Source organism: Mastigoproctus giganteus, chromosome 12, assembly GCF_048544385.1.
Source record: "Mastigoproctus giganteus isolate SK-2022 chromosome 12, ASM4854438v1, whole genome shotgun sequence".
Lineage (NCBI taxonomy): Eukaryota > Metazoa > Arthropoda > Arachnida > Uropygi > Thelyphonidae > Mastigoproctus > Mastigoproctus giganteus.
Window position 1 is genome coordinate 135,113,037 of NC_143586.1, and position 19,487 is coordinate 135,132,523.

Below are 19,487 nucleotides of genomic sequence, written 5' to 3' on the forward strand. Positions count from 1 at the left end.
TCGATGAGATCTTCCTTTTGCTGAATGGTAATTTGGACATCAAGAAATTTCAAAAGCAAAGCGATCATGAATCCAATACAACTTTCTTTTCTTTTCTTTTTTTTTTTTTCTTCTGGAGATAGATTAAATTGTGTGGAAAAATTCTTAATTAGCATTGTTAGGTAGGTGACAATGATATCCTTAAATTGTAAAATGTCAATATTATTAACAAAGTCAGAAAACGGAACATTTCAGTATTATTACGCAGAAGTTCAGTTTTCCAAAGATTAAGCTTCTTTTTGAATGCTTCTGTTTATCACTTAGTATTAATATATTTGTTCTCTGTCCTTCAAGACTTAAAATTAAATCATTAAGTTTTTCAAATATATCAACAGGGTAACTAAGTTTTCCAACCCATTTTTGATTTATAAACAATTGAGCAAGATTCTTGTAATCGATAAAAACAAAACTTCATGTTTGAGGTCAAAAAGAAGTCTCAATGCTTTACTACTGGACAACCCTGTCTCTTATATAAAAGAAGCATTTCATTAGCAGATCCCATTTCCTTGCAAAGTATGGTGAAAAGTCTGCTATTTAAGCTTCTTAATAAAGCTGATCACACTTACTCCATCTTTCAGAACTTTGCAGGGAGAACAAGAGATTCAGCAATAGTGTGCAATTACAAATTTTTTCCTATGGAATATGAAACTTCCAACGATGCTCTTAAAGCTCTACAAGGAACTGCCGCATGTTTCTTCACGAAAGATTTCACACCTTGTATGGTGTTTGCATGATTTTTTGAAAAAGAATTGTTTTTTTTCATTGGTTCTGGATGTTTCATATGTAAGTGTCTTTAATTTAATAGGTTTCATGCTTTCATTAGGCAGTTTTTCGTAACACATTATGCACACAAGACGTTGCTCATCATCAACAACACTGTAAGTGAAGCTGTACATTAGAAATTCCTCTTGATATTTTCTAGTCTTTTTCAAGATGACTCCCTTCCAGAAATTGGTGGTTGCACTACACTTTAAATAACGTTAGTGTCCAAATTTTCACATGATAATTTCTTACCTTATTAGCTTCTAAAGTATCTGTAACAACATTATTGTCCTCACTCCTCAGCCTTTTTTTTCTGATTGTCCATGTTTTTTCTGATTAACAAAAAAAATATATATTTTTTTTGTTACTCTATCACTCCTAACGAGAGCAGCTCCGTGCGGGTAAAGTTTTTACGGCTCCAGCTAATAGAGAAGTTTTTCTTAAATTTTTGCTGTTTTATTGACTTAAATTGGCATATTAATTTATTTTCTAGAAGTAGCTTTATATTACTAGTTACAATACTTGGTTTATTTTGTACGTAGATAGAGATTTTGTAGGTTATTACATAGTATCTGTAAGGGTATTCAATCCACATGTTGGACAAGATTTTGCAGCTCCAGTGAACACTAAGTTTTTGAGTGTATTTAGCCATTTTATTGACTTAATTGTTGTATTAAATTATTTTCTATAAGTAGCTTATAGTCCTAGTCAAGCTCCTAGGTTTATTTTGAATTTAGATAGCAATTTTGAAAGTTAATACCTTGTGCTCATAGATTTACCATTCGTAACTTGCCGCCATTGTTATACGATACAACATATATCCTGAACTAGACAGTGTAAGGTTTCATGTAAAACAAGATAGCGAAATACGTAGCACTGTATTAAAAGTCTGTTAGCTTAGTATAGTATAGTATTATCAGTTAATCAGTAAAATTAATCTTATTAAATTTCATTGTCAATTAAATTGTACTTAACTTGAATCATGTCCTAGACTAGAGCAGCACACCAACTCTGACAGATTAGCCACAGTGCTGTGGCTCGGGGTAGAACTGAAAGGGGCGATTCTCCAGTGCTTTACAGTCAAAAAAAAAATGTGTTCATTGTGAAATGTTTGCAGACCTATCTAGAACAGGGCATGATCTAGCTAAGGAGGATGTTTTTCTGTGTGCTAGGTGCAGAGACAGGAAATTAGGTGCCAACTCGGCATTCTGATGGGCATTTATGAGAGTTTAGATGTAGGGTGGATGCCCTTGAGGAAATTAAAAAGAAGGGCCCATCAAGCTCTCAGCTGCCTAACTCAATGTCAGAGCTCACCCCTGTGCATCAGGCAACACAGCAGCAAACTCCAAGGCAGAATGCACTGGTCCCACAAATGAACTAGTTATTGTTGGTGACTCTATTGTCAGGGAGATGGGGATTATATTATGCAAAAAGGATAGGTGGAACAGGACTAGGGTATGTCTGCCAGGGACAAAAGTTGATGACATTGTAAAGATTTTAACTCTCACAGATTAGCCAGATATTGTTGTACACATTGGCACTAATGATCTTAAGAGTAAGAGATCTGCAGATTTACTTAACAAGTATAGGTCAATGTTGAAAAAAAGTCATGAGCTAGGGTTGAATTTGAAAGTGTCTACAATTCTGCCCAGACACGATAGGAGGAAGTATATGATGACAACTTTATCAATCAGTTCGGCCCTGGAGAGATGTGCAAGGCTTGTGGAGTAGATTTTTTTTGATGTGGTCTGTGCTTGCTAACAGGAGAGACTGCTTCTACAGAGATGGGATACACTTAAATAGAAAGGGTGCAAGAATATTTGCTGGTGCTATTGAGGCAGTGTTAGGTGGATCAGAAAACTGTTAGTTTGGGGGTTCACAGACTAAAAGATTAACAGTGGCTGCAGGCAAAGGTGAAAGCGATTCTTGCACTGCTTCTATTATAACGAGCAGCAGCCTAGAGACCAAGTTGCTGGGTACTTCAAGAGCTGCTGGGAGTCATCATGGAACAAATATATACATGGGCTGTGTTGGGGTAACTAACTTAAATTTACTTAAAGATGTAACTACCATCAAGGGTAAAGGGGAGGGTTTTTGTTTTCATAAAGGAGACTACAGTGGTCTCAGGCAGTTTCTGAATTCTATGCAGTGGAATCAACTGATGCTGTTAAAAACAGTGAATTCTAAATGGGAAGCCTGCAGGGAATTAATCTTGGAAGCTACTAGGCTTTTCATACCAACTGAGAAATACTGTTCAAGATTTAGTCCTAAACTGATGTCAGGTGAACTAATGAGGCTCGTGGCAGAGAAGAAAAATTTATGGGATGCATATAAATTAGCAGGTGACACAGAAGCCTACGGCAGATATAAGCTAGTCTTTAATAAAGTCACAAAGGAGGTTAGGCAAGCGAAGGCTGATTATGAGAAATCTTTGGCAAAGGATGCAAAGAAAAACAAAGACTTCTTTACTTATGTAAACTCTAGAAGGAAGGGGATGAATCAGATTGGTCCACTTGATGTTGGTGGTTGGACTGTTGATGATTCTGCTCAAATAGCTGGCAAACTGAATGAGTATTTTGCATCTGTATTCACACATGAGGAATTCTGTAAGGAAGGGGAGGACAGAAGTTGACTAAACTCCAACAGGAAGCTAAATGATTTTGAAACAAAGGAGAGCATAGTGGAGGAGAAATTCTTGAAGTTAAACAAAAAAAAAGGCACCTGGGGCAGACTGAATCTATCCAGTTATATTGAAGGATGCAGCAAGGGAAGTAAGCAAATCCTTAACCATAATTATGAGAGAATCCTTAGATTCAGGAGAGGCCCCCATGGACTGGAGATGTGCAAATATATTCCCAATTCACAAAAGAGGTTCAAAGGGTGATACAAATAATTATAGACCTGTTAGTTTAACCTCTGTTCTGAGGAAAATAATGGAGTCACTGGTTAAAGAAGTGATGCAGGATTACCTAGACAAGACTGCAGTAATAGTTCAGACACAGCATGGGTTTGTTAAGGGGAAGTCTTGTCTGACCAATCTGATTGGATACTACGATGTGGTCACAAAGGAACTGGATCCAAAAAATAATTTTGATATTGTTGCAACTGGAAGACTGCTTTACAAATTGGAGCGGTATGGCATTAAGGGCAAGTTTCTGCAATGGATAAAGGGATGGTTAAGTGGGAGACGACAAAGAGTGGTATTAAATGGACACTGCTCAACGTGGACTAATGTTATTAGTGCCCCCATTGTTCGGTGCTGGGCCCATTGTTCTGTGTATTTTTTAATGATATCAGTGAAGGTATATCAGGCTTAACGTCCAAGTTTGCAGATGATACAAAGGTTGGCAGGGTTGTTAATGATAGTAAAGACAGTATACGACTGCAACAGGATCTAGAAAAGTTAGTTAGATGGGTTGTGAAGTGGCAACTGAAGTTTAATATTGAAACATGCAGAGTATTGCATATGATACTCATTATGCCATCATACATCAACCATATTAAAATTATAATTTTATACTGTTTAAAATATTGAAATGACTAGATAAAACAAATAAAGTTTAATCGAATAAATAAACGATTACTATGCATAAAATATAATATTAAACTGCAAGTTACTAGTTACAATAAAATAATGAAATTAAAATACTAGATGATAAAAGCGCTAAAAATATATACCATAGCTTTCAAAGGCATCCGCCTCCTTTTTCAACAGTAGGGTTTTATCATACAGCACGTCCTTAAATATCAGTAGGCTCACGGTTTTCAGCACATGGTTCCACAGGAGCATGGGCAGTATTCTCCTCATGTGTACTGAACCGGAAATGGCTCGGGAGCGTGCCAGGCGGAACCGTTCATCACATCCAAGAATCACCGCCTCAAAGAGGGGATGAATACGTATTCCCCTGTCTTTATTAATAGTACTGTTCCCGGAGGAACAGATCCACAAGCTCTCAAGCCACTTGCGCTTCCAAAATCTATGCGCCCTGTCGACAATAACAGCTCCGTCTGGGGAGATTTGATGGTGCTCCTCCCAGAAATGTTCTGCCACAGCAGGCTTTCCGTAATCAGCGGTCCTTATTGCATTCATGTGTTCCCCCACACGATCTTTGAACCAACACTTCGTCTCACCAACATAACATTCCCCACAATCCGGGCATTTAATCTCATACACGACCCCACTTGTAAATTCTCTTGGTATGGGGTCTTTTACCTGTGACACAACTGTGTGCAGCCTCCGCCCTGGAAGCTGCACACAGCATGTCTGACTACGTGAGCTATTCGCTCCATTGCACTTGGATAGTAGGGAATGTATGTGGTGGCAACTGGTGTGAATGGTTCACTTCGTCCGTGTTCCATTAGTCAGGTGTTTGTTTATGATCCTCTGGGGGTAGCTGCATTTCCTGAGAGCTGCCGTGACCCGTTTAACTTCATTTCTATCCTCGGGGGTACAGCAGTGGGACGCAGCCCTATCCAGTAATGCCCTAATCACACTATTTTTGTGATGGTTGGTTTGAGCCATATTATAATGCGTATATTGACCCCATCACATGGGTTTTCTATATATGCTGGGGCCGACCGGGCTAGCCGAGTGGGTAAAGTACCTGCCCGGCAACCCAAAGGTCGCGGGTTCGATTCCCGCCTCGGGCTTGGATCAAAGTACTGCAAAAACCTTGGGAGGTGCAATATGGCCACAGAAGCCGATGCGCCAACAACTACCAAAAACAAAAAAAAAAAAAATTCTATATATGCTGGTCTTTAACCTAGGGCCTTCCCTATGAACCAACACATCAAGGAAAGGGAGGGTACCCTCCACTTCCATCTCCGAGGTGAACTGAATAAACGGGGAGAAGCTGTTAAGAAAACTAAGTACCTCGTCCTCTCTCCCCCTCTGAATAATAGTGAACGTATCGTCAACATATCTTTTCCATGCACGCATGGTGAGAGCGAATTCATCGAAAATTCTGGCTTCAAGCTCCTCCATAGCTAAATTCGCTATAATAGCACTAATAGGGAAACCCATTGCTGCCCCATGAACCTGTTTGTACATAGTATTTTGAAACACCATGGTGGTGCTTGAAAGACATAGCTCCACCCCACTACAAATATCTTCTACACTTAACTGGGTCCTATTACTTCAAGTACTATCTCTCTCTTAATGCCATGCATGCACATCGCACCCCATGGTCAATGGGAATACACGTAAATAGGGATATCACGTCAAATGATACCATGTTCTCGCCCTCCTTTAGAGCCTGATCCTTTATGAATCGCACGATTTCCACTGTCTCTGATGTTAAGCTCGGAACGGGGGACTGTTAAAATTAGGTGAAACACTGTACTTCTGAAATCAGTCCGGCTAGAAACCTGGACAAAGCATGCGTAGGACTACCTGTGAATGACACAATCGACCTAAGCGGAACACCCGCTTTGTGTGTTTTTGGAAGGCCGTAAAATCTAAGTAATTGCCATCCTGTTGCATGCAATGTCCAATATAAATCCTTGGAAATCTTTCCGGTCTTCAGCCAAACTTGAAGAATCTTATTAACCTGCTGTTCCAAACCCACAGGTGGATTCCTACGAGTGACCGTGTATGTTGTTCTATCATTCAAGAGATTTAAGGCTTTACTATAATACTCCTCCTTATCGAGGATCACCGTTGATCTACCTTTGTCTGCGGGCAAGACCACGATACTATCATCCTGTCTAAGCTCTTTAAGAGCTTTCTTCTGACTAATACTGAGATTGGAGAGAGCTGTCCTAGCCTGGCTCAAAATGGCTGAGGTTCTTGCATGGATTTCGTTAGCCATGACCACAGGTAGTGTACTGACCGTTCTTTCAATACCCATGGCCACTTCTGCAATGGGCGGATTGGGAGGAATCACAGCAAACTTTGTTTCTAAATTTAACACATCTTCTTGTGCCTTGGTTAATTGTTTACTGCTCAGATTACATATAAAATTAGTAGTACCATTATCACTTCTAATGTTGCGTTCGGCCACGGCCTCCTCCATTAATCTATTGAACTTACTCATTTGCCTTTGCCTATAAATATCAGAAACATGGGATGCTTTATTCGATACTACTCTCATAATGAGCAGGAAATGCACCGGGGTCACACTATCACTTAACTTCTCAAAATCATACCTTTGCATCTCCTAATGTAATTCAAACTCTTATGTAGTTTTTCAATCCAAATGTTTAAAATCTTCTTTTAGTACCACCTGGCAGCACTTAACAGACAATCGTCTTCAAATTGCAACTTGACACGAAATCCATGGGGTGTAAGTCCATATACTTTGCAACAATGTGCAAACCTCAAATGCTGTCCCTGCTTGGCTTCTCCTACACTGTACTTCTGAAATTGCCTGATGCACTGCAACACAGAACAGGCATAACTCCTAACTAAATCTTCAAGTAGGCCTCTGGGGTTGCGAATAGTCATACACCAACCGTATTAAAATTATAATTTTGTACCGTTTAAAATATTGAAATGACTAGAAAAAAACAAAATATAATATTAAACTGCAAGATACTATTTACAATAAAATAAAATAATGAAATTAAAATACTAGATGATAAAAGCGCTAAAAATATATACCGTAGCTTTCAAAGGCATCCGCCTCCTTTTTCAACAGTAAGGTTTTATCGTACAGCACATCTTTAAATGTCAGCAGGCTCACAGCTCTCAGCATGTGGTTCCACAGGAGCATGGGCAGTATTCTCCTCATGTGTACTGGAACCGGAAATGGCTCGGGAGCATACAAGGCGGAACCCTTCATCACATCCAAGGATCACCGCCACAAAGAGGGGATGAATATGTATTCCCGTCTCTATTAATAGTACTGTTCGCGGTACTAACAGATCCGCAAGCTCTCAAGCCACTTGCGGTCCCAAAATCTATGTGCACTGTCGACGATAACAGCTCCGTCTGGGGAGATTTGATGGTGCCCCTCCCAAAAATGTTCTGCCACAGCAGACTTTTTATAATCAGCGGTACTTGTTGCATTCATAGGATGCGTAGCTCGCGTATTACGAGGATGTCAGACACACTGTGTGCAGCTTCCAGGGCGGAGGCTGCACACAGTTGTGTCACAGGTAAAAGACCCCATACCAAGAGAATTTACAAGTGGGGTCGTGTATGAGATTAAATGCCCGGATTGTGGGGAATGTTATGTTGGTGAGACGAAGTGTTGGTTCAAAGATCGTGTGGGGGAACACATGAATGCAATAAGGACCGCTGATTACGGAAAGCCTGCTGTGGCAGAACATTTCTGGGAGGAGCACCATCAAATCTCCCCAGACGGAGCTGTATCATCGACAGGGTGCATAGATTTTGGGACTGCAAGTGGCTCGAGAGCTTGCGGATCTGTTCCTCCGGGAACAGTACTATTAATAGAGACAGCGGAATATGTATTAATCCCCTCTTTGTGGCGGTGATCCTTGGATGTGATGAAGGGTTCCGCCTTGTATGCTCCCGAGCCATTTCCGGTTCCAGTACACATGAGGAGAATACTGCCCATGCTCCTGTGGAACCACGTACTGAGAGCTGTGAACCTGCTAATATTTAAGCCTGCTGATGTTGAAAAAGGAGGCAGATGCCTTTTGAAAGCTATGGTATATATTTTTAGTGCTTTTATCATCTAGTATTTTAATTTCATTATTTTATTGTAAATAGTATCTTGCAGTTTAATATATTTTATTTTATGCATAGTAATCGTTTATTTATTCAATTAAACTTTGTTTTATCTAGTCCTTTCAATATTTTAAACAGTACAAAATTATAATTTTAATACTGTTGGTGTATGACGGTATAATACGAGTATGAATATTCCCAACACCAGAGGCCTATTTGAAGATGCATATGGATAGCAGTAACCCAAGAGAAACGTACTAACTGTGTGGTACTACACTCAGGGAAATGGAGAATGAAAAAAGACATGGGGGTAATTGTGCAGTCGGATATTGAAGTTCTCTGAGCAGTGCTGACAGAGCAGATCATGGAGTTTTGTCAACGATATATAGGAATTTTGCTAGCAGAGACAAGGTGATTATACCTTTTGTATAAAGCAGTACTCGCATAGTGAGTAATGCGTACAGGTCTAGAGGCCTCATTTTAAGAAGGATGTAGAGTTGGTAGAAAGAGTACAGAGAAGGGCAACAAGACTGGTGAGAGGAACAAAGGAGTTCTCTTACCAAGAGAAGCTTAAATTCTGTCAGTTGCAGCCTTTGAAGACTATGCACCAGCAAGGCGATCTGATTGAGGTGCACAAGGCCTTGAATGGCTTGAATAGGCATCATTGCTGATGGAATACTTCCACTTGCTGAGAATAAAAACCTGAGGAGAGCATGGATTCAAATTTAGGAAAGACAGTTGTAGAATAGATGTGTGGAAGTTTGCCTTTAGCCAGCGGGTAGTTGATTGCTGGAACAGACTTTTATCTGTTGTGGTGGAAGTTGATAGCTTAAATAAATTTAAGGCCGAACTAGACAAACATTTTGAGTGACTGGATGGTTGAAATTTGAATTTTTTTTTTTTTTTTTTTGCACTGATTCTCTATAAGCTTGGTTTCTTGCATCATATGCCTCAACTAATGCTAATAACATGAAACGAGCAATATAAAAAGTATAAAGCAGCAGAAGAACGAAAACACATCCAAGTTCACGAAAGCAACCAATTACGAAGAAGAAGAAGGATAAAACGTGCGCAACAGACTTGCTATTTACTGCCAATACATTCGCACCTCTGGCCTTTAGGCAGTTTGAGAATTTGTGCTGTTGGAAACACGAATTAAGAGCTAAAGGGATTATCATTCAATAATTTACATTAAGATTTTGTTCAATAAAATTTATCAACCTCCTGTACCAAAATAATATATGTAGTAATGCAATGGAGTTTCAAAAGCTATAAATTTTATAGCTTTTGAAACAGCTGCTGAGGAACACGTTTTGTGTGGGAACTTGTTTAGAGATAGTCAACAAATAGTTGACTATCTCTGAACAAGCACTTTCCAGCAAAAGTGATCAAGGTGAGATTGAAAAAGCTTATTGTTAACAGCTAATTTTCTTTAGAATATGTGTTTCACATTAAGATTTTGTTCAATAAAATTTATCAACCTCCTGTACCAAAATAATATATGTAGTAATGCAATGGAGTTTCAAAAGCTATAAATTTTATAGCTTTTGAAACAGCTGCTGAGGGACACGTTTTGTGTGGGAACTTGTTTAGAGATAGTCAACAAATAGTTGACTATCTCTGAACAAGCACTTTCCAGCAAAAGTGATCAAGGTGAGATTGAAAAAGCTTATTGTTAACAGCTAATTTTCTTTAGAATATGTGTTTTGAAATCCCGCCATGGCTGTTTAATCGCTTTCATGTTTGCTCCTGTCACTGGATCCACATAATTTTCTAGATGGCGGTATCCCATGGCATTTAGACTGCTATATGCAGGCTATTCATCAGAATGAATCACTGAACCAGTTTCACATTCCCATTCAATGATGGGGATCAAAGTGCTTCTGTCATGTCATTGCACATTAAAATACCGACAATCAGAGCCTTGCTTGAAACCAAAAATCCAAGGCCCCATGAATTCTTGGTCCTTAGCTTCTGTTGTTTTGTACAACTGCATTACTGCCTTCGGAGAGAGAGGAGTTTGGGCGCCATTAGCATTTTCCCACAATTATATTTCTGTCGACTAGCAAATCTTGCTTCGTCAATTTGAATGGGGTTAAGCTCTGTGTCAACCACCTTACCTCATGCATTAGAATCCTTCTGAATTTCCAGAATAGAAGTCTAAAAATTTTACCCTCGGCAATGCTGTTGAAAGCATTGCCAAGGGTAATGCTGTTGAAAGATTTCTACAGAAGTGTCATCTTGACAGAAGACGCTGCGGTTGCATTTCTACGGTTGCATCCATCTTCTGGATGTACCCCCAAGACATAGTGGTAGCATCATTGATGTGGTAGTGTCATGCAAGAAAAAATAAAACATGACAGAGTGGAGAATATACACATATACTTTGTTTTCTGTGTAAAGGGCGTCAAACTTCACATTCTGTCCAGAAAGGCAATGCATTCTTCCATTATATGGACATGAACAACAAATTACACTACAATCTGAGTTTGTGCATCAATGGACACAGCAGTTACTCTAACAGGAAAGTCTTACAGTACTATAACTGACTGGTATAACATGTGTAGAGAACTGTGTGGAGTCACTATTTATCTAAATGCACACAGCTTAACCCCATTCAAATTGAAGAAGATTTTTAGCATCCTATAGAGTCCGGTAGACCGCAGGCTGTAGTGTATTCTCACACTGTAGTGTCTAGTAGACCGTATATCATGCGGTAAACCACATGCTATAGTAGCAACTTTTTGAGTTATTTTTTTAAAACCACTACTCACATGAATATCATTTTATTTTTCAAGTCCTTATGGTATTTTCATTCAGAAACATCAGTTTGATGAAAACATTCCATTCACTATGACATTATAAAATTCTAAAATTTTTCATCTGAATGTTGAAAGTCAACTGCTACAACTGTTTAGTTTATCAAAATAATAAACTATTTTTTTTACAAGCATTATGCTTGACATTTAGATTGACCAGGCACGATTGACCAGGAGAAAAAATTAGCATTTAAATTCGTGGTGAAAAGTCTCCCACTGATGGGTTCAATTTTCTTAGTTATTATTAAAAATAACCCATTGGGCAAATTATGGCATATGAGTCTCAGTTCCTCCACTCTTGGACAGTCACTTATTTTCATATAAATAATGAATTAAAATTCATTATTCATATGAAAGATCAGTTATCTTAGCTTTGTATTTTTTAAAAATTACTTTAAGTTTTAAATTTTTTAATTCTGTTTATTATTTTTATTACCAGAATGCCATTAAAAAATATGATGAGGTTGTGGTAGTGTTGGAGTTTTCTAAAGAACTCCAGAAATCTGTTGCTGCTACAGTCCAAGAAGTAAGTTGATATGTTTTTTGTTTGCATTTTATAATTGTTTTTTATCCAATGAAATGGAAAAAAACACACTAATGAACATTAATAACAATGAGCTATTATTGGTGCAAGAATATTGTTAATAAGTTTAAATTTGAAAGGGCAGCTGCAAACAATCTTGGTTATTGAACTAGAGGACCACATATCGTACTGTAGAAAGCAGCACATGAAAATGTGTAGCTTTTATTAACCTTTTAGTGGTGGCACCCCTAATTGTTACAGCCCTGGGTGCTAAGCGTTCCATGACCAAGCGATTCTAGTGCATTTCTCAAAGCATTTTCTACTGAGAGCATTTAAGTGAACAGTTTCTATTTTTAGTTTCAAACACCCATTTTCTTGATTTCTATAGCTTAGTAGCTCTCTCACACACTACAAGAAGTAGGCAAAAGCCCAGAAAGGAAACCCGTCTTTGTTTTTTTCTATTAGTACTAACTTACTAACTCAGCTGCTTGGTCACCTAGTGGCACTGCTCCTGCCTCCCCATGGCGTGGCCGGTAACCTGGGCAGTAAAGATAAACCCCCAAGGCCAAAAGGAGCTATCGTGGTTTCTAACAAATTTTCCACCCTTAGAGCCTTCAAGCTCAAGACAAGAATCCTGTCATGAAAACACTAGTCCACCAAAAAGGCTTCGAACAGAAGCACAGTGCCCAGACATCCCCTAATTTTCTGGTAATGCACTCTCTGTCCATCCAGCCCGTGGGTAAGTTATCATCATTTATGATTCAAAGACACCTAGAATCTATTGCAGGATCACCAAAAATGGTGAACAACTACAATCAGGAGATCTCCTGGTTGAAACAGCAACATCCAAACATTGAGTGGCTATTAAAGACCACTACTACACCTCACAATACCTTAAATTCATCAAAATTCATCTATTTCGTCACAGAAATAGACTTAATTACAGTGTCTGAGGGCGCCTCCGTAGCCAGGTGGGAAGGAGCAGCAGTGCGTAGCACACGCTTCTTGATTAGACCGGGGTTCAAGCCCGTGACCACCAAATACGGAGGATGCGGAAAGGTCAGGGAATGACCACCGCATTTCCCGGAGCAGTATGGCCTTAGTTGCTAATGCTCCTAAAAACCGAATAACAACAACAACAGTGTCTGAGGAGGAATTAGTTCAAGAACTTAGCCATCAAAAGGTAATCACTGCTAAAAGAATTATGACAAAAAAAGATGGAAATCTCATTCCAACTCGTTCCATCATTTTAACTTTTAGCACTCCTGATTTGCCATTCTCAGGAAAAGCTGAATATTTAAACTGCTGAGTTCACCCATACATCCCGAATCCTCTTCGCTGTTTTAAATGCCAAAAATATGGCCATTCACAGCAGGCATGCAGAGGTGACGCCATCTGTCCTATTTGTGGATCAAAAGATCATACACAAGCAGATTGTCCAGCAGCAGTTCCCAATTGCCCCAACTTCAAAGGTAGTCACCCTGCCTTTTCTAAACCATGTTAAATATTGTTCAAGGTTTAGGCCTAAATGGATGTCAGATGAACTAATGAGGCATATGGCAGAGAAGAAAAATGCATGGGATACATACAAATTAACACGTGACACAGAAGCCTATGATAGATACAAGTTGATCTGTAACCAAGTTACAAAGGAGGGTAGGCAGGTGAAGGCAGATTACGAGAAATCCTTGGCAAGGGATGTGAAGAAAAACAGCAATGAGTTCTTTACTTATGTAAACTCTAGAAGGAAGGGGATGAATCAGATTGGTCCACTTGATGGGTCAGCTGTTGATGATCCTGCTCAGGTAGCTAACAAACTAAATGAATATTTTGCATCGATATTCACACGTGAGGAGTTATTCGGCAAGGGTTATTCAGCAAGGGGAATGCCAGAGGTGTATTCAACTATGGCAGTAAGCTAGAGAATCTTGTAATAACTGAGAGTAAAGTGGAGGAGAAATTGTAGAAATTGTAGAAAATGTAGAAATTGTTCAAGAAGATGTAGAGCTGCTGGAACGAGTACAGAGAAGGGCAACAAGATTAGTGAATGGAACAAAGGGGTGCTCTTACGAAGAAAGGCTTAAGTTTTGCAAATTAGTGTCTGGAGACTAGGCACCAGCGAAGTGATCTGATAGAGGTGTACAAAGCCTTGAATGGGTTGAGCACGCTCAATGCTGATGGGATTCTTTCTCTTGCTCAGAATAATCACCTGAGAGGGCATAAATTCAAATTAAGGAAAGACAGATGTAGGATAGATGGGCGGAAATTTGCCTTTAGCCAGTGGGTGGTTGGTTGGTGGAACAGACTTCCATCCCTTGTAGTGGAAATTGATAGCCTAAATAAGTTTAGGGCTCAGCTGGACAGGTATTTCGAATGAACAGAGGGGTGAAGTGGAAGTGATTATTTATTTATTTTACTTTTTTTTTTTTTTTTTGGCTGATGCTGCATAAGCTTGCTTTCTTGCATCAAATGCCTCTACTAATGCTAATGCTAATTGTGGAAAACGTGTGAATTGTGCAAAGTAGAACATAAAGTCACATATCATGAGGCAAGCAGACAAATAATGTTAACCATGCCTAGTCCATCTTATGCTTCTTGCACCCAAAGTTTTCATACAACTGCAATTCAAACAGATGTGTCGATGCCACCCAACGTCTTGCTATCTAATTGAGTAAAAACAACTTTATCAACCACTGGAAAAGATAATCCTAAAACTAAAACCAGCAATGCCACCAACACCCCAATTAGTATCCCAACTGAATTTTCACCAAAATTTTCAAATTATATGATATACAGATGAGATAGGAGCCCCGAGTTTCCTGCCCGTGGAGGAGTAGCCATTCTTGTAAATTGTAACATACCATCCAGACTGATTCAATTAAGAACCACCCTAGAAGCTGTGGCAGCTTGGATTGCAGTTGGTGTTTCAGTTACCATTGTTTCAATTTATATTCCACCATCTCTACTACTTGCCCTTTCAGAACTTGACAACCTCATTACACAACTCCCAACTTGTCTTTTCAGTGACTTTAATGGACATATCCATTGTGGGGATCAGCTACAATGGACAGAAGAGACAAGTTGATTGAGGAATTTATAAATAATAATGATCTGAATTTATTAAATTCTGCATCTTCTACCTACATCCACCTACCTACAGGATCTACTTCTGAAATTAACTTGTCAGTCTGCTCACCATCCATCTTTCCAACCATGACTTGGTCTGTATTAACAGATCCTTTTAACAGTGATCACTTTCCGATTATTTGCTCCTTACAAACAGTGGTAACTTCAAATCCTAGTCAAAGATCCACTTGGAAGTTTAAAAAGGCAAAAAGGCAAAATGGCTATTCTGCTCAAATATTTCTAGACAGACTTTATGTTCAAAAGGAATCTATTGATGATGTAAATACTTACATTACCAATCAGATTCTGACTGCCGCTAATACCTACATTCTGAAATCCAAGACATATTGCAATCACCAAAATCACTGGTGGAATGTATATTGCTTCATTGCCAAACAGGAAAAAAACCAAGCTTGGAATAATTTCCATAAGAATCCCACCACTAATAACCTTACTGCTTATAAAAGGCTTAAAGCAAAAGCAAGGCGAATTAGGAAAGCGAAACGAGACTCGTGGATTGTTTTTGCCTCGACAATCACAAAAGACACCGAAACACACGTCATCTGGAAAAGAATACGGGCACTAAATGGAAAATTCGCTCATCTGCCATCTCCAATACTGCATTGGAAAGGGAAAGACCTATATACACTGAAGAAGTTGCTAATGCACTTGCAGAATCATTTGCCACAATCTCTGCTTCTGCATCCTATGCATCCTCTTTTCAGAACATCAAAGCTCATGCAGAATGACATAAAATCAACTTTTTCACTTTCCGCTCGTTCCTGTACAACCAGCCTTCTACACTCATAGAACTTCATGAATCGTTAAACAGATCTTCAAATAGTGCTACAGGCCCAGATGGAGTTCATTACGTTATGCTGAAGCATTTACTTGTAGAGGATTTGGGTACCGTGTTAATCTTTTATAACCGAATATTCTCTGAAAATGCCTATCCTTTTTCCTGGCATCATTCTTTCATTATTGCCTTACCAAAACCAGGAAAAGATCATTCCTGTGTTGAAAATTACAGACTAATATCTCTTATGAGCTGCATGGGCAAAATTTTCAAAAGGATGATTCATACTAGGTTCATTTACATCCTGGAGTCACGGAATCTCCTTCCAGATCATCAGTACAGCTTTCGGAAGAATAGATCAACGCTGGACGTGCTTATCAAAGCCGAATCTCATATTCGCAATGCCTTTGTCATGAAACATCTAGTGATGGTCAACCTAGATCTTGAAAGGGCATTTGACACTACATGGGATTATTATGGACCTTTACCATCTGGGACTTAGGGGCCATTTGCCGAAAATAATTCAAAATTTTCTGCAGTTGCGTTCTTTTCAGATCTGATATAAAAACGTACTCTCTGCATCTCACATTCAGGAAGGAGTCCTGCAGGGATCGATACTTAGTCCAACACTATTTTCAATCCGAGTTAGCAGCATAACACAAGATATCCCAAAAACTATTGAAACTTACATATACGCAGATGACCTTACCATTTCCTGTCAGTCTCAAAGTATGAATACCATTGAATGACAGCTCAAACTTGCCATTACCAAAATACAATCCTGGACTTCATGGAATGGCTACCGACTATCAGAAAAGAAATGCACTGTCACTCACTTTTGCAAGAAGCGAGCTCTCCATCCTGATCTGGAACTACAAATAAACAATATTCCAATCCCGCTTGTAAGTACCGTTAAATTTCTTGGACTGATATTAGACAGCAAGCTGAACTTCAAAGCTGACATCTCTCATTTAAGAAATACATGTCTAAAGCATCTGAATATACTGTGATCAGTCTCGGCTATGTCATGGGGTGCTGATTGATATACTCTACTGCATTTTTATAGAGCTTTAATCCATTCACGGCTAGATTATTGTTGTATAGTCTGTGACTCTGCAAGGAGCACTACTTTACAGCGTCTAAATGTTATCCAGCACAGTGCTCTCAGGACTGTGTTGGGTGCTTTTAGACTTCTCCAATCCAGAGTCTTTATATCGAAGCACATATCCTCCATTACATCTTCGTAGGAAATCATTACTGCTCCACTATGCTGCTGAGAACCAGAGTCTTCCATTGCACCCCAGTTGGGAGTATCTTTATAATACTCGGTGGGATTTGTTATATGACACCAAGCCAAATGAAAACAGACCTGCTTCACTCAGGGGCGCCTCCGTAGCCAGGTGGGAAGGAGCAGCAGTGCATAGCACACGCTTCTTGATTAGACTGGGGTTCGAGCCTGTCACCACCAAATACGGAGGATGTGGAAAGGTCAGGGAATGACCACCACATATTCTCAGAGCAATATGGCCTTAGTTACTAATGCTCCTAAAAACCAAATAACAACAACAGCTTCACTCAGGATTAAAGAGTTTCTCAGAGTTGGAATATCAATTTAAGCGATATTTTTCATGACACACTGCACCTGTTCCACCTCGAACATTCGTTTCTACCTTGCATGATACACATTTTCTGGAGTGGGGGAAGAATACTATACCTTCCTTTAATATCAGGCAGTTGCACTTAGCTCAGACTACTCTGAACTCCCGTGCCTGTAAAATCTATACTGACGGATCAAAAACAGCCAGTACAGTTGGTTGCTGCTGCAGTTTTTCCTTCTCCTATGGTTTCTTCTCCTCACTACCATTAGCCTGCTGCGTTTTCACAGCTGAATTATATGCCATCTTAGTAAAATTATTGAACTTTCTATCTCACCTGCCATCATTTACACCTACTCCCTCAGTGCTGTGTCTGCCATAAGGAAGAATTTCTCATCCTACCTTGAAACACATTCATTCACAGCTATTTTCCTGCAGCGTGTCCAATCAGTTTTTGCTGGATCTCTGCCATTCTGGGAAATGAAAGTGCGGACCTCGCAGCTAAACATCCTCAGGTTCCTTACACTAATTATAAGCCTGTTATTCGCAAAGCAAGTTACTACAACTGGCCACAGATCTGGAAAATTAACACCAACAATAAACTTTACTAGAAAAAGCAAGAACCAAAGCTGTGGCTCTCAGGCTTTCGACGAAATAGACAATAGGAAGTAGTCAGAATTGGACACACTCATCATACCCATCTGTTCCTGCTACTGGGAGAAGATCCACCCCAGTGTTCATCCTGTGACAGTCAACCTACTGTTAGGCATTTTCTGTTTAATTGCCCCCCTTTATTCAACTGTACGTTCAAACACTTTTCAGCCGCTCTCTAGGCTGAACGTCTCACATGATTTAACTCGTATCCTGAGAAATTATGCAAACATAGAAGAACTTAACATCTACAACAGTATATTTTGATTGAATAAACTATGAGCAGACACAATTTGGCCTCAGTAGTCCTTGTGTCGTTAAGCCAAATACTAACAACAACAACAACCCTAATAGCTACTAAAATGGTGGCACTACAGATGTAAACTTTCTTTTTAATTTCTGGAAAAAGTTTATGGGGTTTTTTTAAATTCTGCTTGGAGTTTACCAGTATTTCATCTTTTCTTAATGGATTGAAATAATTGTAATTTTTTATTAGTTTCTAATAAAAAAAAAAAATTAAATATTTAGAAAAAGATGTATTTTCTACAACTTTAATTTTCAAAAAAACAATTTAATTCAGCTGGGGTAAAAAAAAAGCAATCACATTATTAGACATGAAATATAAAGATGAAGCCCATTAGATTTCATTTTCCAGTTTTAAAAACCATTAAACACGTGAAATTTTAAACATGCTCATGTATTTCTGTTTATTGTGTGTATAAATTGTTTTATAAACTATTATTTATTTTCATTTTCCAATTTATTTCAAATTTCGTGTGCTGGTAATTGCAGAAAACTTGAATGTTGACAATTTCTATCCCAAGTAAATATTGCCTAACAAAAGAAATATTAATGAATCTTTCAAAAACACATATTGCAAGACTCATGATGTCTATAAAGTGCCTTGAGCAGTTCTTTACCATAGACAGTCCATTTTACTATGCTTTGTGCTCATAGCAGTAAAAACTTTGCTTGCACAATTGGGTTGCACTATTATTAATGGGGGTAAAAAAGTAATAAATCTTTTAGTAATCATGTAAGTCTTGTTACAGGTGTCCAGTTGATGTCTACAAAACACCGGGGACAGATCTTTACCATAGATGGTGCATCCTACTATTCTTTATGTCCACAGCAGAAAAAACTTTGCATGTCCAACAAGTTGAACTGGTATTGCACTACTTTCAAATAAATGGCCTCTCTAGAAGGTTTTAATCTACAGTCGGTCCTCATATAACACGTGTTTGCATTACACGAATTCGATCATACACGATTTATAAATAGGGGAACGTTATCTTATATAACACGAACCGAATTCACTTATACACGATTCGCCTTTGTGTTTACAAGAAATGGCAGTCGAACGCGGAATCACCCCAACGGAACGCAACACGATAGGAATAAAGAAGATTCTGAAAATGTATTTATGTGTTTTATATCAGTGAAGGGAAAACACATTTCACCATAATAACGTAAAAACCAACACAATTCCAGCTATCGATATAATCGCAAATGCAATTAGATGGAGTTTACTACCAGTTTA

At 38.8% G+C, this 19,487-nt stretch overlaps 1 protein-coding gene across 1 annotated transcript in view; it reads left to right on the forward strand.

Annotated features, from left to right (window-relative positions):
- The window catches only part of LOC150077443 (caprin-1-like), a 174,127-nt gene that overhangs the window by 24,125 nt on the left and 130,515 nt on the right, over window positions 1-19,487 (forward strand). The window contains exon 3 of the mRNA XM_090386390.1: window positions 11,696-11,782. Coding sequence (XP_090242516.1) covers window positions 11,696-11,782 — 87 coding nt within the window. The remainder of the gene's footprint in view (window positions 1-11,695; window positions 11,783-19,487) is intronic.